The 20,999-nt window shown below is 49.9% G+C and overlaps 11 protein-coding genes and 1 long non-coding RNA gene across 19 annotated transcripts; 5 read left to right on the top strand and 7 right to left on the bottom strand.

Annotated features, from left to right (window-relative positions):
- Positions 1-8: 8 nt before the first annotated feature.
- LOC9629025 (nudix hydrolase 19, chloroplastic) lies at positions 9-2,357 on the bottom strand. Of its 2 annotated transcripts, none has more exons than XM_024680101.1 (13): positions 2,243-2,357; positions 2,095-2,183; positions 1,922-2,014; positions 1,715-1,866; positions 1,537-1,654; positions 1,365-1,466; positions 1,219-1,275; positions 1,039-1,166; positions 816-990; positions 571-748; positions 461-516; positions 322-405; positions 9-270 (listed from the first exon to the last, which is right to left on the bottom strand). In XM_024680101.1, the coding sequence occupies exons 1-13, from the start codon at positions 2,301-2,303 to the stop codon at positions 103-105; spliced, it is 1,461 nt and encodes a 486-aa protein (XP_024535869.1). In that variant the 5' UTR covers positions 2,304-2,357; the 3' UTR covers positions 9-102. The 2 variants fall into 2 exon arrangements, with proteins under 2 accessions (XP_024535869.1, XP_024535868.1); XM_024680100.1 differs by having other exon boundaries at positions 1,537-1,657.
- A 49-nt stretch (positions 2,358-2,406) lies between these two features.
- On the top strand, positions 2,407-2,897 carry LOC112348073 (metallothionein-like protein 1). Its single transcript, XM_024680115.1, has 3 exons — positions 2,407-2,516; positions 2,574-2,600; positions 2,678-2,897. The coding sequence occupies exons 1-3, from the start codon at positions 2,416-2,418 to the stop codon at positions 2,823-2,825; spliced, it is 276 nt and encodes a 91-aa protein (XP_024535883.1). The 5' UTR covers positions 2,407-2,415; the 3' UTR covers positions 2,826-2,897.
- LOC9629026 (ubiquitin-conjugating enzyme E2 2) lies at positions 2,631-3,797 on the bottom strand. Of its 4 annotated transcripts, none has more exons than XR_002992956.1 (7): positions 3,586-3,773; positions 3,505-3,530; positions 3,360-3,449; positions 3,223-3,311; positions 2,996-3,155; positions 2,865-2,901; positions 2,631-2,808 (listed from the first exon to the last, which is right to left on the bottom strand). XR_002992956.1 is itself a non-coding variant. In XM_024680108.1 (6 exons), exons 1-5 carry the CDS (start codon positions 3,708-3,710, stop codon positions 3,024-3,026), a joined length of 462 nt encoding a protein of 153 aa, XP_024535876.1. In that variant the 5' UTR covers positions 3,711-3,790; the 3' UTR covers positions 2,784-2,901; positions 2,996-3,023. The 4 variants fall into 4 exon arrangements, 2 of the variants coding, with proteins under 2 accessions (XP_024535876.1, XP_024535875.1); XR_002992955.1 differs by having other exon boundaries at positions 2,634-2,808; positions 2,865-2,946; positions 3,586-3,797; XM_024680108.1 differs by having other exon boundaries at positions 2,784-2,901; positions 3,586-3,790.
- A 3-nt stretch (positions 3,798-3,800) lies between these two features.
- On the top strand, positions 3,801-5,979 carry LOC9629027. The gene is made up of 16 exons (XM_002974938.2): positions 3,801-4,047; positions 4,106-4,144; positions 4,201-4,254; positions 4,309-4,374; positions 4,433-4,501; positions 4,556-4,598; positions 4,656-4,704; positions 4,770-4,863; positions 4,917-4,969; positions 5,024-5,108; positions 5,160-5,262; positions 5,313-5,405; positions 5,456-5,522; positions 5,587-5,653; positions 5,711-5,764; positions 5,825-5,979. Exons 1-16 carry the CDS (start codon positions 3,811-3,813, stop codon positions 5,933-5,935), a joined length of 1,284 nt encoding a protein of 427 aa, XP_002974984.2. The 5' UTR covers positions 3,801-3,810; the 3' UTR covers positions 5,936-5,979.
- On the top strand, positions 5,966-7,376 carry LOC112348095 (pentatricopeptide repeat-containing protein At2g35030, mitochondrial-like). Its single transcript, XM_024680152.1, has 2 exons — positions 5,966-7,315; positions 7,362-7,376. Exons 1-2 carry the CDS (start codon positions 5,966-5,968, stop codon positions 7,374-7,376), a joined length of 1,365 nt encoding a protein of 454 aa, XP_024535920.1.
- Positions 7,341-8,987, top strand: LOC9637857 (nucleolar and coiled-body phosphoprotein 1). Of its 2 annotated transcripts, none has more exons than XM_024680103.1 (3): positions 7,341-8,084; positions 8,160-8,382; positions 8,449-8,987. In XM_024680103.1, exons 1-3 carry the CDS (start codon positions 7,401-7,403, stop codon positions 8,832-8,834), a joined length of 1,293 nt encoding a protein of 430 aa, XP_024535871.1. In that variant the 5' UTR covers positions 7,341-7,400; the 3' UTR covers positions 8,835-8,987. The 2 variants fall into 2 exon arrangements, with proteins under 2 accessions (XP_024535871.1, XP_024535870.1); XM_024680102.1 differs by having other exon boundaries at positions 7,342-8,084; positions 8,446-8,987.
- A 242-nt stretch (positions 8,988-9,229) lies between these two features.
- Positions 9,230-12,037, top strand: LOC9637858 (heat shock 70 kDa protein 17). Its single transcript, XM_002974941.2, has one exon. The coding sequence runs from the start codon at positions 9,371-9,373 to the stop codon at positions 11,966-11,968; it is 2,598 nt and encodes an 865-aa protein (XP_002974987.2). The 5' UTR covers positions 9,230-9,370; the 3' UTR covers positions 11,969-12,037.
- Positions 12,038-12,062: 25 nt separating this feature from the next.
- On the bottom strand, positions 12,063-13,245 carry LOC112348072 (protein SPIRAL1-like 1). The gene is made up of 3 exons (XM_024680114.1): positions 12,963-13,245; positions 12,486-12,830; positions 12,063-12,391 (listed from the first exon to the last, which is right to left on the bottom strand). The coding sequence occupies exons 2-3, from the start codon at positions 12,801-12,803 to the stop codon at positions 12,317-12,319; spliced, it is 393 nt and encodes a 130-aa protein (XP_024535882.1). The 5' UTR covers positions 12,804-12,830; positions 12,963-13,245; the 3' UTR covers positions 12,063-12,316.
- Positions 13,246-13,417: 172 nt separating this feature from the next.
- On the bottom strand, positions 13,418-14,532 carry LOC9637859 (peptide chain release factor 1). Of its 2 annotated transcripts, none has more exons than XM_024680106.1 (6): positions 14,262-14,532; positions 14,082-14,157; positions 13,908-14,029; positions 13,765-13,835; positions 13,627-13,708; positions 13,418-13,567 (listed from the first exon to the last, which is right to left on the bottom strand). In XM_024680106.1, exons 1-6 carry the CDS (start codon positions 14,514-14,516, stop codon positions 13,544-13,546), a joined length of 630 nt encoding a protein of 209 aa, XP_024535874.1. In that variant the 5' UTR covers positions 14,517-14,532; the 3' UTR covers positions 13,418-13,543. The 2 variants fall into 2 exon arrangements, with proteins under 2 accessions (XP_024535874.1, XP_024535873.1); XM_024680105.1 differs by having other exon boundaries at positions 14,223-14,532.
- A 1,814-nt stretch (positions 14,533-16,346) lies between these two features.
- LOC9629029 (riboflavin biosynthesis protein PYRR, chloroplastic) lies at positions 16,347-18,666 on the bottom strand. Of its 2 annotated transcripts, none has more exons than XM_002975123.2 (9): positions 18,371-18,666; positions 18,170-18,301; positions 18,018-18,117; positions 17,842-17,967; positions 17,461-17,774; positions 17,267-17,386; positions 16,978-17,214; positions 16,796-16,921; positions 16,347-16,752 (listed from the first exon to the last, which is right to left on the bottom strand). In XM_002975123.2, the coding sequence occupies exons 1-9, from the start codon at positions 18,653-18,655 to the stop codon at positions 16,501-16,503; spliced, it is 1,692 nt and encodes a 563-aa protein (XP_002975169.1). In that variant the 5' UTR covers positions 18,656-18,666; the 3' UTR covers positions 16,347-16,500. The 2 variants fall into 2 exon arrangements, with proteins under 2 accessions (XP_002975169.1, XP_024535867.1); XM_024680099.1 differs by having other exon boundaries at positions 16,598-16,742.
- A 42-nt stretch (positions 18,667-18,708) lies between these two features.
- Positions 18,709-20,588, bottom strand: LOC9629030 (hydroxyproline O-arabinosyltransferase 3). Its single transcript, XM_002975124.2, has 9 exons — positions 20,486-20,588; positions 19,901-20,379; positions 19,766-19,833; positions 19,503-19,704; positions 19,355-19,452; positions 19,226-19,295; positions 19,097-19,168; positions 18,923-19,036; positions 18,709-18,865 (listed from the first exon to the last, which is right to left on the bottom strand). The coding sequence occupies exons 2-9, from the start codon at positions 20,324-20,326 to the stop codon at positions 18,797-18,799; spliced, it is 1,119 nt and encodes a 372-aa protein (XP_002975170.1). The 5' UTR covers positions 20,327-20,379; positions 20,486-20,588; the 3' UTR covers positions 18,709-18,796.
- A 4-nt stretch (positions 20,589-20,592) lies between these two features.
- On the bottom strand, positions 20,593-20,999 carry LOC112348074. Its single transcript, XR_002992957.1, has 3 exons — positions 20,890-20,999; positions 20,787-20,839; positions 20,593-20,722 (listed from the first exon to the last, which is right to left on the bottom strand). It is a non-coding gene; the product is annotated as an uncharacterized LOC112348074 (long non-coding RNA).

The raw sequence follows: 20,999 nt of genomic DNA on the forward strand, positions 1-20,999 counted from the left end.
GAACCCTAGACCGCTAGAATTTGAATAAAGAGCGGGAAAAGTCCACAGTCTCGAACCCCAGATCTTTAAAAAACTTTATGCCATGATCTGGAACTTCACTGCCTACGCATCGTCCGAGGATATGAAAATTTTGTAGAGGGGGAAGCTTTGACAAAGAATGCTTGACGTGAGCTTGTGGTTTGCGGGGCCAAAAGCTTGAGAGACGCCGAAAACATGGATCACTTGTTGCTCTGGAGAATGCTCCATTTTACCACCTCCCATCGGCTCCACCTGTGGAAGAAAAGAAGATTGCATTTCGATCGATTGTTCTTCACGAGATACCTGTAAGCCCAACGGTGTGACTTCCCTTTGGAACGCTTCGAGTATATCGGTGTGGAAAAGCAGCTCCTTGTTGCCTCTCACAACCTGTAGGAGGATCTCAAGTCTATAGTGCTTTGAAATTGAGAGAAAGAAGACGAACCAGTTTTTGGTTGCCACTGGAATCCTTCACGCGGATCAGTACATACTTGAACTTTCCTGTTCACGAACTACAATTTTAGAAACGTGAAACGAAACGAGAATGCAGGCTACCTTCGTCGATTTCGGTGGTTTGCACGTCCTTTCCTGCCCAGGAGTCCTCAGTATCACTCTCTATCCATCTCTCCATCAGTAAACGAGCAATTGCATGCTTTCCAGGAACGCTGAAGTTACACGTTGATTTGTTCATCAGGACAGCCTTGAGAAAGTCTTGGTGAACCCATCTAGCATCCTGAAGAAAAAGAAAGAAACAAGGTGCCAGGTGAAGCTGTAGAGTTGCAGTTTCTAACTTCGTTTACCTCTAGCTCACTGGAGTTTGCAGCAATCTTAGGCAGCGTATCACAATCATGAACGCCAGCAAGTACTTCATCATCTGTGAGCTGCGATTTTGGCTCCAAAAACTTGCCATCGGCCTCACCAACAAATCCTACCATCAGGGAAGATGGAAAAGGCCATGGTTGATTGGCCACGTACCTGAAATGTGGAAGTTGCTTACCAGCTGACAAAGGATCAAAAGCTTACTTGATACTCGACGGATTCACGTCTATATTCGCCTCCTCTTTCACCTCTCGAACTACAGCTTGCTCAAAAGTTTCTCCAACTTCTACAAATCCTGCAAGCAAGGAGTAGCGACCTTGCTCCCATTTATTCTGCAAGGAATATATACACGAACGTCAAGAAGAGAAGGAAAGGAGAACTCGCCTGTCGTCCAAGTAATATGTACTTGCCAAACGAAACAAGTACTATAATGGCTGGATCCTGGCACAAGAAGTTCTCAACTCAAAACTGCCGGGCACAAATCAAGGAAAGCTACCATGAAAGCTTAACACGCAGAACGTGTTTTATACCAGGCGTGGATATATCGAGTTCTGGCATGACTGCAACGAGCACTTCAGACAGTGACCAGCGTGATGGGAGATCATCCTAGAACCGCACAATCCACAAAACCTCTGCCACAAATCAAAGCAGCAAAAAAAGATAAATCGAAGATAGTTTCTCAGACACAAGTAAAGTGCTTACATTTCTCGAGTTCCACTCCACCATTCCACGAGCGTAGGCAAGGAGTCCTGCGTGAGAAGCTCGCAGCTCGGGACCATATCTTCGGAGATCCACCCATTGTCCCTCCGTCTGCCAGTCACTGCTAGAAAATCCATCACAAATGTAAGAACACATTCATGAGTAAAGACCACCATCTTACGAGGACTGTTTCACATCGACGGCAAAAACCGGCAACCGATCCGGAATCGTCAATCCCAGGAAAATTCGTTTGTCTGAGTCCAACTTCTCTGGAGAGAAAAAAAGAGCTTGATCACACTTGACAAAATTCTTGTTTCCCTGAACTGGCACGGCCTGCAAGAGAGAAGAATGAAACAAGAAGCAAGAACTAGGTAGTAAACTTTCGTACCAGTGCTTTTGGATCGGCATAAGCTTGTGAAATAAACTTTGAGTCTAGGCGGAGCTCGGTAGCACGATCAATGCCAGCATCTGCATAAAACGTCTGGCAACGCAACCAAATTCTTCCTCAATTGCCGCAGAGAACGAAATAAAAATCAAAGAAAACTCGCGGAAAGAGAATACCTCCGAGTAATGCGATACAGTAGAAGCTCTGATGAGCCGCGCATGCGCCATGAAATTCCTTGACCACAATTTCACACAGCCTCTTCTCCCTGACCAAAACCAAATCCAGTCGATCGAGGCTCTGGAGCGCAATTTCAAGCGCTCTCACCTTGCTGGAGGAGAATCCGGGACGAAACAGGAGAATGCCACAGCCCCAGCGTCGCCATCATCGATTTGCCCTAGGCTCCGAGCTTCTATTTTCTAAAGAGGGGGATATTCTTCCTTCGTTTGATTTGTACGAGACAAGATAGAATTTCGCGGGGCTTTGTCGTGTTAAAACGAATGCCCAAATTCTTCTCCACTCTTTCCTCGCTCGTCCTGATCGCTATGTCTTCCTCGTCTTGCATTTGCTCTACCGGATGTAAGTGCACTGGGAATTGCACGTAAGTAGCTTGAAAGAAGCTTTGTTTTCCTTCTCACGACCATTTCTCTACTTCCAGCTGCAAGATCCCGCATCTGACTACCAGGTAAGAGATCGATCGAGTTCAAGGAGAAAAAACTTGAAAAAGCTTCTCTTTTCTTTCTCTTTTTTTTTTTGTTCCAGTATGGATGCCACTGCTCGGCGTGTTCTTGCTCTTCTTCCAACTGGTAGCGCTCCTGCCGAGAGTGCTGGTGGCTACGAGCTTGAGAAAAGCTGTGCTCCTTCTCAGTACGCAATTGGCGAAGAAATTGCCACTGCTTTTAATGTCTAGATAAGAAAACTCTGCAACAATGCTCTAGAATCAACCCACCAATAACAGCTGAACCTTTCGCCCTCTCTCAAATCACCTAGAAGAAGAAAAAAAAGAAGTCCGGGCACCGACATATACAAAGCTGCTGCTGGTTAGTAGAGATCCGCCCAGGATTGCTAGAAATCGCATACCAGCATTTTCAGTAGCCAGCCACGCAGTCTAGTCATTTGCCGTCCAGCTTTGTTCCACGACTGCTCGAACTTTCTTGTTATACTCTCGCCTGTTCTCGTTGTACATGCGCGCCGCCTCGGAGTTAGCAGGAGAGTTTGGGTTCGGATCGCATAGCAAAGACTGGAAGAACAAGAACAAAAAGAAAAACTTGGAGTCAGTGTTCACAGCTCAACACTTCCAAGCAAACCTGGATCGATGTCAGTATTGCGGCAACATCATAAATCGGGCTCCACTGATTTTGGAGGATGTCGAGACAAATGCTTCCATCGGCATAAACTGCGAGAGCGCGTAAGGAAGATAGACACTACGAATAAACGAACTTACTGTTGGGATGGAACATCTTCGACACAAACCGGACATTTGGCGGTTTGTTGGGATAGTCCTCCGTGAACTGTAACGTAAGCTTGAACGTACCTGACAACGAAAAAAAATTCTATCACAAGAAGGAAAAAGACGAGTTTTGGCTCACCTCCATCCCATGGCGTGTCGTCAGGCCTGTAAGAAAGAACCGACATTCAAAAACCCTAAGAAAGGTTTCGCGAGAACTCACCCGAAGATCACAGCATTCCACAACATGATATTGTTGTCCTGTGGAGCGCCGCTGATGCCTGCCGGAGGATCATGCTGTAGGCGCTTGAAATCTCGCATCAGGCGCTTCCTCGCCGGCGTAGACATCCTTGTGCTCGATCACTCAAGCCCTAGCACGGCGGCGCGCGGACAACGATGCGCCTAGATCTGTAGCATCGGCGTTCACGGCACTCCCAAGCCCTACAAAATGAGAGACCGAATAAGAACTGCCACGTTGGCACGATTAAGACCGTTGGATGTAAGGAAATCAACGGCCAGCTGGCATGGTGTTAGGGTTTTTGCCCCGCGCAGGAGGATGTGGAACACTCGATCGATCGATGCTGTGCTGCTGCTCGTAGCATTCTCCTTCTCTCTGTCTCGCGCATTCGTGCCGCCGGGATCCAAATGCTACGCTCTCGACGGGAATTACCGCCTCCACGATTTTGTATCCTTCGATTGTTCGTGGTTTGTCCGTGAGCATTTTACTTAACGTTTTCTCCCAGACGCAATGGATTGGGCATCAGTTCGAGCACTCCAGCAACGTGAGTAGAATGACTGTTCTCTTTCCTTGAATTTATGTTTAAATTCTTTTGTTCAGGATGGAGATTTTGTACTGCGATTTTGTAAAGACGTTCAGCTGAGATCAAACAAGGTACTCTCCTTGTTTTTCTTTTTGTTCGATTGAGCTATCTTTCGATTCATTCAGGGATATGTAAACTATGGTCGTTTTGTTCCTCTTCTCTCGACCAGCGAGAATGGAAATTTTGTGCAAGTAAGTCTGGATCATCTTTATCAGATTATATGGGATCACTAAGGATTGGATTCTGTAGCACTACAACCAAGGTGATTTGCAAGGCTGTGAAAACAATGGTTTCGACTTGAGTGGCCGGAACTCCGAGGTAGAAGAACATTTCGTTTTCTCTATACTTTTATTCAGCTCAGAGAACTTTCAGGTGTCAGTCAGTTGTGGACGCTGCGATGGCACGTCGTGTACAGGTATTGTGTGCTTGATTTCTTTCTTTTCATTTCAATTGACGTGGTATTTACTTTCAGACTCCTTTGGATGCATTTGCAATGTGACTTCAACTCAATCAAGTTGCAGGTATTCTTTCCGATCTCGTAGAATCAAATCTCAAAGTTTCACCAAAAAAATACTATTCGATGCAGCTCAAAAATCGTTGCGGCTGTCAAATGCAGCGAAGGGGGTCCTCGCGTGATCAAAGGCTTCACAGTGGGATTCAGTCCGCGTGGGAGAGAAATAGTACGTCCAACAAGCTACTTTGTCGTGGTGACACATATTATTCGTGTTCGCAGGTTGAAAATGGCATCACACAGTGGGGCTATGACAAGTTTCACTCGGATTACAGGTGGATTGGATCTTTTTATTGCCGTCTTTTAGCTAATGGAATCTTCGATTTCAGTTTTTCCACAGAACAGAGAGCTGTGTCCCTATATTTTACAGCACCTACAGCACTGTCCAGATTCGTTAAGAAACCGTCTTTCACGGTAAGATTTTTTCACATATCTTCAATCCACAACAAAGCTTTCTGTCTGCAGGTGAAACCAAGCAAAGGACTAACAGTACAATTGGCTGGTTCTGCTGCAGAGGGCGAATCGCCAACAACAGAATCTCCTACTGTTTTAAGCGTGGACTGGCAGTGTATGTCATCTCTTGTCCTGTGATTTTATTCTATCTATAATTCTCTTCAGGTGATAAGCCCACCGGAGGTCCTTACGTCGTCACTGTGAGTGTCCCGGCAGATGGTTTCAATCCGGTCGTGTTCAACTTGGGAAAAGAGTGTGGTAAGAAGTTTTATAGCTCAAATCCTTCACACGTAATGCATTGCTCGCAGAACACAAGCAAAAATCCCAGGATGGCGGCTCAAGCGGCTGGGCGACTTTCGGAGTAATCTGTCTTGTGTACGTAGCTCATACCCGTCTCTGGATTTCCACAGTGTCTAATCCTTTCTTCGTGTTTTTGTAGCGTCATACTCGTGTTGGGCTGCTGCTGTTGCGGTGGCTTCTGCTACAACACTCGAGTTGAGCACAAGGTATTGAGGATGATCAATTGCCAAACACTCACAGTTTTTGTTGCCTTGAATCATCAGCATGGCTTCGACGCACTTCCCGGAGTGACAACTCTTGCTCGCTACCTTGACTCCGTAAGCCTGCTTTTCCTTCCTTTCTCTATCACAGCTCATCGCTTTCACTTTTCATTTTAGGCGTCCGGTCAAGCTCGCTCTGATGGCTATCGCCCAGCCGAGGACGCGTCGAGCACAGCACCCTCGAGACCCACGAGAACTTCTGATAGTAGCAAATATGGGACCGTGTAAGTTCGCTATGCAATCTTCCTCCAGGGTCTAATGGAGTACGAGAACTTTGTTCGCCTTCTTAAAAGCTGTGGAGATCTCGCAGCCGCGAGAAAGATCCACGCTCTCATCGCCAGCAGCGAGTACAGGGGACGGATCGTCCTCGCTAATCTCACAGTCGAAATGTATGGCCGATGCTCGAGCGTGGAGGACGCAAAGAGAGCCTTTGACGAGATCCAGTGTCCAAATTCCTTCTCCTTGAGCGCGCTGATGCTGGCATATTCCCGGAACGGGCATTGGAGGCACGCGAGGGAGGTGTTTGGCGCGATGCTGGAGAGAACTTACGTGGTGTGGAACTCCCTCCTGACGGTATATGCCCGTAACGGGGATTTGGAGGATGCGAGGAGGATATTCTGGCTAATGCCCAGCTGGAGCGTCGTGACGTGGAGTGCAATGCTGGCGGCCTTTAACGTGAAGGAGATGTTTCACGAGGCGAAGAAATGGTTTGAAAGTATGCCCGAGAGAAACGTGGTGGGCTGGACGAGCATGATAACGGCAAATGCCAAGAAAGGGTATATCCAAGACGCAAGGATTCTCTTTGAGAAGATGCCCCAGCACGACGTGGTGAGCTGGACGGAGATGGTGGACACGTATGCGCAGCGTGGCGGTGATGTGGCAGAGGCGCGGGAACTTTTTGAAAGAATGCCAGCTAAGGATGTGGTTTCTTGGAGCGCTATGGTCCAGGGCTACGCGGGGAGCGGTGATCTCGATCACGCACAGGCAATGCTCGATCGGATGCCGGCATTCAGCGTGATCGCGAGCAATGCCGTGATGCATTGCCTGGCACAGCGCGATCGATTCTGCGAGGCCCTGGAGATCTTCCATCGAATGCCGGTCAAGAGCACGGTGTCCTGGAATATTTTGATGGCCGCCTCGATCCAGCGGGGGGAGATCGGCGAGGCCAAGGCTCTCTTCGATCGGATGCCAGGTAGGGAGATCGTGGCGTGGACAATGCTCATCGCAGGATACTCTCACGCAGGAAATCTCTCTCTCGCCAAGAAATTCTTCGATAGGATTCCCCAGAGGAACCAGTTCTCATGGAGCAGCATCATCGCGGCCTACGCGAAGCTGGGACATCTCGATTCCGCGCTCGAGGCATTCCACAGCGTACCAGATCCGGATGTGTTTTGCTGGACGGCGATCGTGGCAGCATTCGCGCAGAAGGGACTCGGCGACGACGCGATGGAGCTGTTCCAGGCGCTGATCCTGGAAGGGATTGAGCTCGACAGCGTCGCATTCCTGACGATCCTCTCGGCATGCAGCCACGCAGGGATGCTGATCCAGGCGCGCTACTTCCTGGATCGGATGAGCAGCGACCACGGCATCGCGCCCTCGAAATCTCACGTCAGCTGTGTCATCGCGATGCTGGGGCGCGCCGGCCAGCTGCTAGAAGCCGAGGGGCTGATGATCGACACCCCGAGCAGCGAGAATGCGGTCGAGGATCTCCTCCCCGGCTGGATGGCACTGCTGGGATCGTCCAGAGTCCACAGCGAGATCGAGCTGGGGGCTCGAGCGGCGGCTAGGGTCGCGGGTCTCAACGCCTGCAAGGGCTCCTCTTACGTCCTTTTGGCGAGCGTGCTACATGCGAGCGCATGAGAGGTACGGAAGTGGCCATGGCCCAGTAGGTGGTACGGGCAAGCGTTGTTTTCTTCTGCCAGGCCTTGCCCTAAGGTTGCTCCAGTCGCGGCTGCTGGATCTGCCCAGCGCTCCCTTCCAAGGTAGTACCAAGAAATCTTCTTTTTCTCGGGGCTGCGGCGCCGCGGCCAGGGAAATCCTTCTTCTTCCAGCTTGGGCGAGGGCAATTTGCAACAAAGAGGGGAAAAATCTGAGGATGGTTGGAGGTGGAATCAGCCAGAACACGTTTGCAGCACTCGAGAGCCGCCGTCGCAAGAAGAAATCGGACAAGGAGGCGGCTTCGGGCAAGAGCGAGAGGAAGGAGGAGCCGCCGGCCCAGCAGGTCTGGGCTCCCGTGCCTGTGACCGTCAAGTCGTGGGCGGATGTGGAGGACGACGATGACGACTACTACGAGACCACCGCGCCGCTGCCACCGACATGGCAAGTCCAGCAGCAGCAGCAGCAGGAGCAGAGCAAGGAGGAGAAGGAGCTCCTCGAGGTATGAACAAAGTTCTAAAAATCCGTGTTTTCGGCTTCGCTGGTTTGATGAATTCTTTTTCCATGTTTAGCTTAGGAAAGTGAGGGTGATGAGGATATAGAAGAGGAGCCAGAGGACGAGGAGGCGGAGAATGAGGCCTCGGAGGAAGCTCCCGCAGCGGAGTCTGCTTCCACAGCCTCAGCTGCTGCAGCCGTGGCGCGCGAGCCCGACCGGCAGCTCTCCAAGAAGGAGCTCAAGAAGAAGGAACTCGCGGAGCTGGACGCCGTTCTAGCCGAGCTCGGCATTGCCAACGAAACAAGTGAGTGATCAAAGCCGCGATTTTTTTCTACGTCTTTGTTACTGATCTTACGCCGATTTGCAGAAGCTTTGGAGCCGCTTGACGAGGCCAAGGCCGTGGAGGCGAGCGAAGAGACGGGTGAGGCCTCCAAGGAGGCGAGCAAGTCCGCGAAGAAGAAGAAGCCGAAGAAGGAGAAGTCTTTCAAGGAGGGAGACGTGCCCCCAACGCCGGATGCCGAGGCAAGCAGTGCTAAGGAAGAGGCGGCGGTGGTGGCGGCGATGGCGGCGGATGGCCAGGTCCAGGATCCAAAGGAGATTGTCAAGAGGCTGGCCTCGATGAAGAAGAAGAAGTCGGGCAAAGACGGCGACATGGCTGCCAAGGCCGCCGCTGCGGAGGCCGCCGCCAGGGCCGTGAAGCTCGCCGCCGCCAAGAAGAAGGAGAAGCATCACTACAATCAACAGCCGGCACGATGAGTTTTTTGAGAGCCGAGAATTCTCTACGATCGCGCAGGTGTTGTCTTCGTTTTCTTTTGTTTCCTTCGTTGTTCTTCATCGCGGATGATTTCTTCCGCAGTTTCTATACGCAAGGTTTTGTAATAAAGAAAAGTGCAAGCTTGGTTCTATGCTTTCGATCACTTCCTTTGGTCTACGCAACATTCTACTCATCTCTAGTATAGTCCCATTGCACTTTTAAACTAGTATAGTCCAGAGCCATTCCACTTTTAATCTCTAGTATAGTCCAGAGCAAGAGCCCTAAAATTTACCGACGAACACTTTCTATCCTTACCGTCCGTGCGTGATCCAACGGCTGTTAACCGCGCAAACCACGTCATAGCCGGCATGGGGAAATATTTAGGTCTCGTCTTGGACAGATCGAGGGTTCCAGGGACTGCTGGGAGGAAGCTGGAGCGCTTTGATCGTGGCGCCCGCCGGATGATGCTTGATCGCACCGGGATCGGCTTTCTCTGAAGCAGGCCTGCAGTCTTCGCCCTAAGGAGCTCGATCGATCGATGCGCGCCATGAGGAATCTGGTGCTGCCCGCGCTCCTCCTCCTCTTCTCCACGCTCGCGATCGTCCAGGCGGCCGTGTTTAGCGTGGATCTTGGCGCGGAATGGATGAAGGTCGCGGTTGTGGACGTGAAGCCCGGGCAGAGCCCGATCGGTGTAGCGCTCAATGAGATGTCCAAGAGGAAATCCTCGTCCGTGGTGGCATTCTCTGGCGGGAACCGGCTCCTGGCCGAGGAGGCCATGGGCATCGCGGCCAGGTTTCCGGAGAGAGTTTATTCCAGGGTCAGGGACATGGTTGGGAAGCCCAGCGAATCAGTCAAGAGAATCGCGAGCGCCAGCTATCTTCCCTACGATTTTGTAGAAGAGAGTCCCCAGGTAACAAGCATTCGTGTAGATAGCCAGGAACTATATAGATCAGAGGAGCTTCTGGGGATGATACTTGGCTACTGCCGTGGATTGGCCGAGGCTAACGTCAAGGCTACCGTGAAGGACGCGGTCATCACTGTGCCACCTTACTTTGGTCAGTCCGAGAGACAAGCAGTGATAGCAGCAGCCCAGGCTGCTGGGATCAACGTCTTGTCTCTCATGAACGAGCACGCTGCAGCGGCCCTCCAGTATGGTATTGACAAGGATTTCTCGACCGAGCCCAGATACGTTCTCTTCTACGACATGGGAGCCAACAGTGCTTTCGCTGCGGTGGTTCTCTTCTCCTCGTACTCTGCGAAGGAGTATGGGAAGAATGTATCACACAACTACTTCGAGCTCAAAGGCATCAGGTGGGACGCGGAGATTGGCGGCCAGAACTTGGAACTGCGGCTGGTGGAGCACTTTGCGAAGGAGTTTGAGAAGAAGACGGGCGTGGACGTGAGGGCGTTTCCCAAGGCCGTGGCCAAGTTGAAGAAGCAGGCCAAGCGGGCAAAGGAGATTCTGAGTGCCAACACTGAAGCGAGCTTCTTCGTGGACTCCCTCTACGACGATCAAGACTTTAAGAGCCACATCACGAGGCAGGCATTTGAGGAGCTGTGTAGTGATCTGTGGGAGCGGGCTGTCATACCGTTGCAGAAGGTTTTAGAGGACGTTGGAATGACTTCCGAGCAACTCTACGCTGTGGAGCTTCTAGGTGGTGGGACTCGCGTGCCGAAGCTGCAACAGGTCCTCGCTCAGGCTCTGGGAAAGAAGCCTCTCGAGAGACATCTCGATGCGGACGAAGCTATCACCTTGGGGGCCGCGTTGTATGCGGCGAACATCAGCGACGGAATCAAGCTAAACAGGAAGATAGGGATGTTTGATGGAGCTTCCTATGGTGTCGTCCTGAAAGTGAACGATGACGGGCCATATGAGCTGGTGGTTCCAAGGCTGAGGCGGATTCCAGTCAAGTTGGCGAGAGCTGTGAAGCAGCAGGAGGACTATGAGCTTTCCCTGCACTACGATCCAGAGGGAGAGCTGCCGCTGGGCATCATTGATCGGGAAATAGCGGCGTTCAAGATCTCCGGTGTGACGGACTCGGTCGCGAAGTACTCGTCTTACAACCTCTCGGCTCCCATCAAGAGTGTGCTCCACTTCGCATTGTCTCGAAGCGGGGTGCTTTCCTTGGATCGCGCCGAGACCGTCGTGGAATTTACCGAGTTGGTCGAGGTGCCTGTCAACGTCAGTACCAACGCTACTACCACTCTGGAGAGCACCTCCAATGCGTCTGTCGCGGAGAACGTGACTCAGGCTCCCGTCGAAACAATCATGGAGAAGAAGCTGAAGAAGAAGACGATCCGGATTCCTTCGAAACTCGAGGTTCTCCGGGACACTGGTGCTTACTCGGAGGATCAAGTGGCGCAGTTCCGTAGCAGGCTCGACAGGCTCAAGGAGCTCGACGACGAGAAGCGGCAGACTGAAGAGGCAAAGAACAACCTCGAGTCGTACATCTACACGACCAAGGAGATGCTTGACACAATCAAGGATCTGTCCAAGGTATCCACTGAGAAGCAGCGGCAGGAGTTCCTGGCGAGGCTGGACGAGGCTGGCGAGTGGCTCTACTCGGATGGGGAGGCCGCGACGGCGTCGGAGTTTAAGAAGCGGCTGGGAGAGCTCAAGGCGATTGGCGATCCCATCTTCTTCAGGCTAGAGCAGCTCACGGCGAGGCCAGCGGCGATGGAAGCCGCGCGGGGTTCGTTGGTGGAGTCCGAAGCGGCCATCCACGAGTGGAAGGAGAAGAAGCCGTGGATCTCCGACGCGGAGGTGCGAAAAGAGGGCCAGAAGCTGGTGGACTGGATCGAGGCCAAGGAGTCCGAGCAGGCGAAGGTGGCGGATCACGAGCAGCCGGCATTCTCGTCGACCGAGGTGTACGCCAGGATCGAGAAGTTTAGAGTGCTGGTTGCCAGGACTGGCGCGCAGAAGGCACCAAAGCCACCAAAGATCGAGGAGGTGGTGAAGAACGATGCTGGATCCGAGGAGCCGAAGGTTGGAGAGGAAAATCCAGGAGCGAGCAGCGGTGGTGGTGACAGTAACTCGGGATCGACACAAGAGGGGGAGAGGGAGATCGAGAGCCCGGATCAAGCGCAAGCGTTTGAGGATGAATCTTCGACTACTCCACTCCGGGACGAGCTCTAGCTAGCCACATTGTTTTCATTTTGTTTGTCCTACAGTAAGAAGTGATATACAGATATTTTCTATAAAGTATCATCCATGGAGTGATATACAAATCTTTTTTCCAAAACGAAACGTTTGTGATTTGATGATATCGTCTTTGCAGCTCGCAAAGTATAGCTGCTACATACATACACACTTTCCAGAAATTATTACGACGAGGAATGCCTGTATAGTAATGTTTTCTCCATTTTTTTTGGTTTGTTTTCGGATCTTTGCTCACACACCACCACCACCCATGATATTAAGAGTGCCAAACCTCTTTCTTTCCAGACAGAAAGATTGTATCGTGGCACGGAGCCGGGCTCTCACTCATTTCCCACCGAAGAGATAGCCGAGCGAAGAACCACCGCCGGGAGCCGAGTGGACTTTGGTCGATGGGCGGTCCTGTAAGAACGAGAACAAGGTAGGAAAGTTTTAGTTCTTCCATCAGTGGAACAGATCGAGAAAGAAGAGAGAAAATGGTCTGAGATGGTCTTACCGTGATGAAGTTGCCAGTGTTTTGGCCATCAGCGCGGTGGTAATTGTTGTTGTTCCTGCCTAGCTTGACAACACCAGCGTCGCCATTCTCTTCGTGCTTGCAAGCGGCCGGGGCATGCGTGGGCGTTGGAGTGGGATGATTCCTCGAAATGCCGGCCGGAGGCGGCGTCGCAGCAGCAGCGGCGGCAGCGGCAGCGGCGGGAGGTTGCTGCTGCGGCGGAGGCGGGGCCGAAGGTCTGGAGCACTTGGCCGGCTCGTCAGATCCAAACAAGTAGCCCAGGGAGCTCTGCCCTCCACCACTGCTCACACCGCGACCCATTGTCGAGCGAGGGAGATCTGCGAAACCCTAGAAAGACCGGCCCTAAAATCAGATCGGCGCGGCCGCGGCGACGATGATGCAGGCAAGCAACAGTATAGCAACAGTGCAAGAAGATCCTCCACACAATGCAGGCAAGGCAAGCGAGAAATTTTCACGAACCTGGGGAAACTCCCGCAAATCTAGCCGCGATGGATCGAATCGGCGCCCGAGCGAAGAGAGATAGCAGATCTGGCGATGGCGCTGCGCGATCTACTAGGCAAGAAGAAGAACACGGCAGACCATTCTTTTTTCTTTCCCGAAAAACCCTAGAGAACGAATGCCAAGCCCTCTTCTCTCTCTCTCTCGCCCTAGCCTAGAGAGCTTTGGAGAAGCCCTGTGAGAAACCTCTCCCTCTCTCTCTCTCTCTCTCTCTCTCCCTCCAAATGAGAGAACGTGACAGGCGCTAGGTAACCGTTGATGCGGATGGTGGGCTCCTCTCTCTCACTTTTTTTTTTCTAGCCACTCTGGTGCCGGCCGGCAGTGCCCATTCCGTGGCACGAGCGGCACCGTCGGATGGAGTGCATCGTGCGGCTCGTGCGCTTCCGGCAATTGTCGGTGTGCCCGTACTACTGACGAATAGAAAATGTTACGGCGACAGTTCATCGAAAAGGAAAGTTTACAAATAAATATGTGGCCCCCGCGGGTGTCGAACTTGCAACCTCCATGAGAACATTCTCCTCTTCGCTCAGGGATATTCGCGTTTAAGCTCTAAGCGGTTTTAACCCCTTGAAAGAACAAAGAACAAAGAGTCAGACGAGAGCTCTTCCAGATTGAGATTTCTCACCCGTGACGCTCGAATCTCGTTCACAGCGACGAGCAGCGAGTTGTCCGAGGTAATAACTTTCGAGAGTGATCCCGTGCTGAGCCTGATCTTGCAACAAAATTTACTCAAAACCTTGCTGGGACTCTTCTGTGTTTTTACCCGAGTTTTTCTGCGGCGATTGACACCGAGCCACCCACGGAATCGATCAAGTCCAGAAGAAGCTGCAATCCCTGTCATTGACGAGGAACAACTCGTGAGGAGTTCTCTCTCGAGAAAAATAGAATAGAACTCTCCCAACTTACCAAGAGATAGTCTGGATGATTAGGACCCAGTTGCCTGGAAGACTTCCTCGTCTCTTTCAAAGGAAGAATCTGGGCGAGCTCCGGGGCTACCACGTACCCCTCCAAGTTCACGGGGCTTCTCACTGCAAAGCATAAAACGTTAGACAATCTCGAGCAAAACCAACGAACTTACACGTTTGATTGCGATCGTGTGCCTGAGACGCTGCACAGCGGACTCGCGATTCCTATGCTGCGAACGATCCTCACTAGCCTGGCAGTACAACACATCAACAAAGAAATTAGTCGTGAAGAAGTGTTGGTGGTTTTTACTTATACCTGAGAAACCAGGCCAGTCGGGAGGTGTTTGAGCCTTACTGCGCTCTCCGTCTTGTTGCGATGCTGGCCGCCAGGGCCTGTTGCTCGAAATGTATCCATTTTGCACTGTGCCACTAAATCCCTCTCGCTCATTCTCAGATAAGCGATGCTCGTCGCCGCGGAATTGCTCTCGCCATCACCATCACCCTCACCTATTTGGGGTGTTGGAAATGCGGCAAATTTTGCAACAGGAATTCGACGCTGCAGCATCCCCCATGGCGCAAGAACCCTCGTAGAACAAACCCTAGCGGCCATCTGAATTTCTTCTATGCCATCGCTATACTTATAAAGAAGGTAGAAATTTTCAAATAAAAAGATTTATATTTTTTTATTTCATTATAATTGATCATATGTTGATCAATTTCTACTATCAAGATTTAAAGTTCATAACAATCATAGCTTGTTTTCCTATTCTTTATAATTTTGAGCGTAAGTTATATTACGCCAAATTAATCCTCAAAAACATTGAAAGAAGTGGAAGATGAACTTTAAATGCTCTCATCCGCGACTTTGCAGCCGTGGTCCCCCTCAGAGCTCATGAATTACACCTTGGTAGACTGTGAATGCCGCAACCGGGCATTTGCCGCGGAGACGAGGAGGCCATACAAGCGCCGAGTGAATGAAGAACGATTCGAATGAAAGGGAAAGTGGAGTGAATGAATGAGATGGCTAGAAACCTTCTTGCACTCGTCGTCCTCATGATCTTGGATTAAAAAAAAAGGTGTGTTCTTCGAGTCAAAGCAATTCCAGGATATGGAATGGAGGATTAAGAACGAAATAGATATTTGCTAACTTACTAAACAGCTGTTGCACACAAACCCCAACACCCCACACGTTTTGATACAGTAAGCTGAGCCGTTGAACAATGGTTTGATGTTTAATTCCACGCGATTAAGGCTTCGTTCTAAAGCAGCTTACCTCCAAGTTCTCTAAATCGCTACTCCTCCAAGTTCTCTTTTAGCTTGTTCTTATACCACTTGAGCACTTGGCCCAAAAATGCTTTTGCTTCCAGGATAGCACTCTCAAGCTCACTGGTACTTCTGCCATTCTCCTCTTCCAAAAACCGTTCAATCTCACTTGTTAGTTGCAACTTGAGAGTGTAGTCTGCTACTGATAACTTGATCATCTCTGGTGGCTTCAGAGCAAGCATTTCTTGAGGCTTCACTGTGTCGTACTTGTAGAGAGCCATAGCATTAACACCTCCAACACACAGACCTTTGATCTTACTAAGATAATGCTGAAAACCCTGCCTGCTTCCCTCAATCCCTGCCTGTTTCTCAAATGCAACAGTTGCTGCATCCAAGAGAACATTTACCTGGTCAAAATTTTCTCCCTGCCTCTCAACGTGATGGAAAAATCCTGAAAATGAAATGAGGTCCTGCTGGAGTTTCTTCATGACTTGCTTAGTTCCTTGCAACTCTTTCCTGCTAACCACGAACTTCTGCCCTTTGACTTCGAGTTTTGCAGACAGCGCATCAACCACAACTTCTTGAAGCTTCCAATCCATGGTCTTCATAGCCACATCCAAAACACCTGCTGCACACTGGCATCTCGCAATCCCCCTAGAAGAAAAGACAAGGGGCTCCATAGCTGATATTCTCGCCTCCATGCGCGCGATCTGCTGTGTGAGCAATGCAAACCTTGCCTCCGCCCTTGCATCTTGACCCACACAAGCACCTACGTGAGAAAACTCTTCAGGATGTCTGCTACGAGAAGTAGCTTCATGCCGGCTACGTTTTCTCGCTTTTTCTTCGTTGTCCCAGTGACTGCGCTTCCCAAGTTGCTCACCCTTCTGCAACTCACCTAGATGCGCCAGTTTTGGCGTTGCATCGGAAGTCATTGCTAAGCCCTAATGATACTCAGCTCGTGTAGCCCCCTTGTGATGCGCTACTGCCAATGATCACTCGTGCCTGTAAAGGAAAGGAAAACCTTAAATTGATTGCCTTTATACTTGATCTCTTAAAGGTTATTTGAGCTTTTAGAAGAGAAAATACAAAAAGTAAAATTAAAAAAAGGAAAATATCTCTTATTTAGTTACTAGTCGATGTCAAGCCTTTATCCTTTACTTTAAAAAATTATCAAACTTTGCAAAGGAATAATTAATTTGTTTGTGTTCAAAATAAAAAAGATGCATAACCTCCCAACAAAACTTCATCTTTTGCTTCTTTTGATCGGATTATATGAATGCAATCCGACCAGTACAGTTCCTCATTCCCTCAAATATACAGCACTAACAAAATTATTTTTGGATGTGTTGATGTTGATTCTCTGTAAGAATCGCAGCTCGCAGCTTCATGAGCAAGCGGCCCAGCTGGTTTTGTCCCGTGCCATCTTTGCCAGACCCCCAAAAGTAGTCGTGTGGGGACGACTCGATCAGCACACAACCAGCTGTTGACAGCAGCAAACTTCGCAGCTGCGGGTAGGACGAAAACTTTGCAACCAGCGCTTCTTCCATCACGTCCATCTTGGAGTTTTCCCAGTCTGGCCTCACCTGCAAGAAGCTTTTATTTTATAACCGAGAGAACAAAGCTTACCAGATCAGGACGTTCGCGAGCTAAGCGTCTCCCAATTCTAGCTGCTTCTTCTGGGCTTTCAGCATTTCTGATATTTTCTATAGCTTGCATTGCCAGTTCGTCCTCAACTCCACTAAACTTTTGTGCCTATGTGAAAGAAAGAAACCCGATCAACAAATTGCTAGCGAACGTCAAAGGAAAACCTGGTAGTAGTGCTCGACGCTTTTCCACGTCTCGCTAGAGCCAGGTAGCTTAATTGAGTGTGCTGTGAAGTTCGTAAAGGCACCGTATGGATCCCACGACTTGTAGAAGTAGATCACAGTGGAGCTTGAGAAAATTCCAGCGTCTGCAATCGAGGGATCGTCCGCATAGGCAGAAGCAGGTGATTTCATGCGAGGAATCGGCTTAAGGTAGCCCGAAACCAACATGTCTGGGCCAACCTTCAGAAAGCTCGGAGTAAGGGGAAAAGAAAACGTTTTGATAAGAGCTTACTTGTTCGAAAGTCACGTCGAGCAGATTTAAAGCTTGTGTCATTTCCACCATTCCCAACTCACCAACAGGCGTTGGAGCAGTCACTCCTCCAATGATTTTTGGAGCAACAAACGCAATAACCTGCTCAAAAACAAGAGAACATGAAACAAAGAAACAAAAACGAAAGAAGCAAGATAGAAAAAAATGCGGTTCACCTTGTGAATGATACCAGCAGCTAGTGCCGGAGCTGACAAAGCTCCTCCACATTCCCATAAAACCGTGAGGAATCCACGCTCGTAACAGTAGTCCATGACAGCTTTCGGTGTGAGAAAATCGAATTCCACCACCTCCACACCCCTCGTGACAAGCTCCCTCTGGAACTCTCTCCGAGCACCCCTTTGCGTCATAACAATCGTATGAGCATTTGAAACGTCCCACAAGTGGAGCTCCAAAGGCAAGTTTAGAGTTCTCGACATGACCACGCGAACTGGTAAGTGTCCGCCTTCTCGCCTGGTGGTCAGTCGCGGATCTGAAACACTTTAGACTTCATGCTCTTGTGTGCTGAAATTTTGAAAACCAGAATTCTGTATACTTACTATCTCGACGTACGGTGTTTCCTCCGACGATGATCGCATCACTTCGACCTCTCGTCTCGAAGACGCGCTGGCGAGACATTTTGCTGCTCACCCAGGACGCATGGCCAGTACTGGCGGCAATCTTCCCTGCGAAGAAACACGATTCTTAAGAGCGCTCGAAACGAAAGGAACTATACCATCCAGTGTCATTGCGTATTTCAATATCGAGAAAGGAACCTCATGCGTAGCTCTGTAAAGAAGAGGAGCATTTACCTCTTGGCAGGCTCTGAAAGCTTCCTAAACCGGACTATAGAGTTCTTCAGACAAACCAAGAACAGAGGAACAATACCTTAAACGTGCCATCACCATGCTTCTCAAGAACATCCACGGGAATTCCCAAGCCGCGCAATGCCGCGATCGCCTTCCCGGAGTGATGCTTTAGCGGGTGTTGCAATCCTACCACGACTCTCGCCACTCCACTCTACACAAAGAAGGAAAATAGATCAAACTCCGGAGGAAGAACACACTATTTTTTCAAATAACTTCTTACCTGCTTGAGAGCCTTGATCGCCGTGTCATCGCCGTGACAATCCCCTGGCTCCAGATTGAGATACGCCGTGGCTCCTCGCGAGAGCTCTCCAGCCATCTCCACTGCCTGGATCTCCGCGCAGCGAGTGCCTTGGCCATAGAGAAAGGCTTCGCCCACCACTTTCTCGCTCCGGGCGATCACGCACGCGGAATTGGGATGCGGCGCAGTGTGGCCCGCCGATCCATCGGCGAGCTCCGCGGCGCGCAGCATGTGGAACGAATCGAAGCCCACATTGGATGGCGCCATCGCAAGGAAGGCCATCGCGAGGAACTAGGGTTTATCAGGATCGTGGTCGTGACTATTTATAAACCATGCGCTAATTTTGCTGGAAATGGAATATTAGAATATTCTTTGAACAAAGCAAAACTTTGATAAATTGCGTGTAAACTATCGTTCGCCTTCTTTCCAGTTTGGAATGTTTGCTGTGGCTTCGTTGATCATTCTCACGAGAGTTACCTGGCGCGCAAACAAGGAAAGAATTTCACATCTTTCGCAGTAGATCTGGATGCTTACCACACTCTCGTGAACTCCTTTCGGTGGCATGGTTAGATTTCTTGGTGGAGCGCCTTGTCCGTAAGATCTCTTGTCGAATCTCCATTCACCAAATTTACCAAACATGGGCTCTCCCTGGAACACAATCAATGTAAGGTCGAACAATCTCTCTTCTGCATCTAAGTAAACGCCTACCTTGAGCGTGTAGTCGCAACCGTACGTGTAGTGTATGATGAACTTCTTTTCCAGCTTCGTGTCGTATGGAGGCTGGACGAGCAGTTTTGAGAGTACTGCGGAGAAAAACTTGACAGAAAGTAGTTTTACCTGGAGCATGAAGTCTTTCCGGAGTACGTGCTGGACACCGTGCATTGCAGAAGCGACTGCATATCCATACCTGAGTTCCAAAAATCAAACGCTGAGTCGTGTGGAAACACTGATTGAATTGATACTTACATTTCGAGCACCCAACCGAAGTCCTTATCAGCTTGAGGATCGTTCTTCATCTCCAACGAAACATTCATCCACGTCGGAGCAATCTCTTTGAGAAGTGACTGCATCCAAAGAAGCTGTGAGACGACGAAAACGGAACTACCTTGTGTACCTTCTTAATTATAACCGGGGAGTTACCTATAGGATCAATGTTAGTGATCGGTCCTTTGCTTTCAGGATACCATCTACGCAGGGTCTTCTGGAACTGTTTAGGATCAATGTAAAAGAATGGGAAGGCCGCGGGAAGTTCGCCAGTGGAAAGGTTTGGAATAGGCCGGATAATAATATGATCTGGCTCTGCCATAAATACATAGCTGCAAGCACACAAACCAAAATCAGTATTGAAAAAGAAAACAAAGTACACAAAATGCCTACTCTTCTTCGATCTCAACGTCCCGAAACCATTGCACGAATGCCCATGGACGATTCAACACAACAAATCCCTGGACAAAAGAACGAAATGCTTGAGCAAAACTTACGAGGCAAAAGAAAAAAAAACGAAAACTCTACCTTGTCAGTTCCCTCGGGAAGTGGCTGGACAACATACGTAGGAATCTCGTCCATCAAGTGATCGGCCTTTCCTGTGTGGAGCAAGCGCGTAAATCCACCCATCTCCGACCCGGCCTTCTCCTTTTGCTGCTTATACCAGTAGTACATGACCCGGCTTTGCCAATTGTTGTAAGGGACGGAGCTAGCGGTCATCACCGTGTGGAACATCCTCTTCTTCTTCTTCTTGGAGTTCTTGAAAGACCGGGGCATTTTGATCAAGGGATCGTAGGTGTCCACTCCACCCGCGGGATTTCCATCCATGTCGGACATGGCCTTTTGATCGCTCATCTCGCCGCGATGCTTGAAAACCATGGACACTGTGTTGTGCGTCGCGATGAACAGCGCCACCGTGATGAGAATTAGCAGTGGAAATGTAGCTCTGCCCATGGCTGCCGCTGCCGATTGCCCTCCTCTTTCCAGATCAGGATCGCCGTAGGAGCCTGGGGATGAGAAAATTTGAGAAATTTCGATCGATCGGCCGATCGACGGAGCGCTGGATCTCAAATCCCTGCCTAGGGCTTAAGAGATCGCGTCGCGAGAGCGTACCTGGGAGACAATCGCTGGGGAGATTCGCTGTGGGCCGGCGGCGGCATTCCAATCAGGGTTCTTGCTCGCTCTAGCTACTTTTAACACTGGGTTGAGTACAAGTCAAATAAAAACGCCACGTCATATAAAGAATAGTGGGTATATTCTTTCTACAATGCATGGTGCATGACCATGCAAGAACAGTGTTGCAATTGCCTGTTTGATGGCATTCGAGCAAAAGCTTGGCACTCTCGATTCCTATGGAAAAAGTATAAAATTCGATGGTTCCAATGTTTAAAAAAATTCAAGGGGAAAAGCTTACCACTGAAATAATTGCTCGTGCTTTCCGGAAAAATTTAGTCGACTAACTGGAGCCTAGGAAAATAAAAGAAGAATGAAGATAACTTTAGAGGAGCTCATCTTACCTTGATTGCCTCAAACTCGGAGTCGCCCACTCCGATCGGGCAGTTCGAAAACGAGCCCTGGAAGTATTTCTTTTTCCACCACCTCGGGATCAGTGCCTCGTCGGGCTCTG

This window comes from Selaginella moellendorffii, unplaced genomic scaffold (assembly GCF_000143415.4).
Source record: "Selaginella moellendorffii unplaced genomic scaffold, v1.0 SELMOscaffold_26, whole genome shotgun sequence".
Classification (NCBI taxonomy): Eukaryota; Viridiplantae; Streptophyta; class Lycopodiopsida; order Selaginellales; family Selaginellaceae; genus Selaginella; species Selaginella moellendorffii.

Coding starts and splice junctions, on each gene's coding strand:
- LOC9629025 (XM_024680100.1), bottom strand. CDS start 2,303: ATGATGGCGACGCTGGGGCTGTGGCATTCTCCTGTTTCGTCCCGGATT. Junction 1,658..1,714: donor GTCGATGTGAAACAGTCCTC/GTAAGATGGTGG, acceptor TGGATTTTCTAG/CAGTGACTGGCAGACGGAGG. Junction 271..321: donor TCACACCGTTGGGCTTACAG/GTATCTCGTGAA, acceptor TTTCTTCCACAG/GTGGAGCCGATGGGAGGTGG.
- LOC112348073 (XM_024680115.1), top strand. CDS start 2,416: ATGCCCAAATTCTTCTCCACTCTTTCCTCGCTCGTCCTGATCGCTATG. Junction 2,517..2,573: donor AAGTGCACTGGGAATTGCAC/GTAAGTAGCTTG, acceptor CTCTACTTCCAG/CTGCAAGATCCCGCATCTGA. Junction 2,601..2,677: donor ATCCCGCATCTGACTACCAG/GTAAGAGATCGA, acceptor TTTTTGTTCCAG/TATGGATGCCACTGCTCGGC.
- LOC9629026 (XM_024680108.1), bottom strand. CDS start 3,710: ATGTCTACGCCGGCGAGGAAGCGCCTGATGCGAGATTTCAAGCGCCTA. Junction 3,312..3,359: donor GAAGATGTTCCATCCCAACA/GTAAGTTCGTTT, acceptor GCGCTCTCGCAG/TTTATGCCGATGGAAGCATT. Junction 3,156..3,222: donor CAATACTGACATCGATCCAG/GTTTGCTTGGAA, acceptor TTGTTCTTCCAG/TCTTTGCTATGCGATCCGAA.
- LOC9629027 (XM_002974938.2), top strand. CDS start 3,811: ATGAGAGACCGAATAAGAACTGCCACGTTGGCACGATTAAGACCGTTG. Junction 4,970..5,023: donor AAGTTTCACTCGGATTACAG/GTGGATTGGATC, acceptor CTTCGATTTCAG/TTTTTCCACAGAACAGAGAG. Junction 5,523..5,586: donor TTCGGAGTAATCTGTCTTGT/GTACGTAGCTCA, acceptor GTGTTTTTGTAG/CGTCATACTCGTGTTGGGCT.
- LOC112348095 (XM_024680152.1), top strand. CDS start 5,966: ATGGAGTACGAGAACTTTGTTCGCCTTCTTAAAAGCTGTGGAGATCTC.
- LOC9637857 (XM_024680102.1), top strand. CDS start 7,401: ATGCGGTCGAGGATCTCCTCCCCGGCTGGATGGCACTGCTGGGATCGT. Junction 8,085..8,159: donor AGGAGAAGGAGCTCCTCGAG/GTATGAACAAAG, acceptor TGTTTAGCTTAG/GAAAGTGAGGGTGATGAGGA. Junction 8,383..8,445: donor CGGCATTGCCAACGAAACAA/GTGAGTGATCAA, acceptor GCCGATTTGCAG/AAGCTTTGGAGCCGCTTGAC.
- LOC9637858 (XM_002974941.2), top strand. CDS start 9,371: ATGCGCGCCATGAGGAATCTGGTGCTGCCCGCGCTCCTCCTCCTCTTC.
- LOC112348072 (XM_024680114.1), bottom strand. CDS start 12,803: ATGGGTCGCGGTGTGAGCAGTGGTGGAGGGCAGAGCTCCCTGGGCTAC. Junction 12,392..12,485: donor ACACTGGCAACTTCATCACG/GTAAGACCATCT, acceptor TCGTTCTTACAG/GACCGCCCATCGACCAAAGT.
- LOC9637859 (XM_024680105.1), bottom strand. CDS start 14,516: ATGGCCGCTAGGGTTTGTTCTACGAGGGTTCTTGCGCCATGGGGGATG. Junction 14,158..14,222: donor CGACTGGCCTGGTTTCTCAG/GTATAAGTAAAA, acceptor TTGTACTGCCAG/GCTAGTGAGGATCGTTCGCA. Junction 13,836..13,907: donor ATCATCCAGACTATCTCTTG/GTAAGTTGGGAG, acceptor CGTCAATGACAG/GGATTGCAGCTTCTTCTGGA.
- LOC9629029 (XM_002975123.2), bottom strand. CDS start 18,655: ATGGCGCCATCCAATGTGGGCTTCGATTCGTTCCACATGCTGCGCGCC. Junction 18,302..18,370: donor CGATCAAGGCTCTCAAGCAG/GTAAGAAGTTAT, acceptor TTCTTTGTGTAG/AGTGGAGTGGCGAGAGTCGT. Junction 18,118..18,169: donor ATGGTGATGGCACGTTTAAG/GTATTGTTCCTC, acceptor AGTCCGGTTTAG/GAAGCTTTCAGAGCCTGCCA.
- LOC9629030 (XM_002975124.2), bottom strand. CDS start 20,326: ATGGGCAGAGCTACATTTCCACTGCTAATTCTCATCACGGTGGCGCTG. Junction 19,169..19,225: donor GGAAAGACTTCATGCTCCAG/GTAAAACTACTT, acceptor CTGCTCGTCCAG/CCTCCATACGACACGAAGCT. Junction 18,866..18,922: donor AAGGAGTTCACGAGAGTGTG/GTAAGCATCCAG, acceptor TTTGCGCGCCAG/GTAACTCTCGTGAGAATGAT.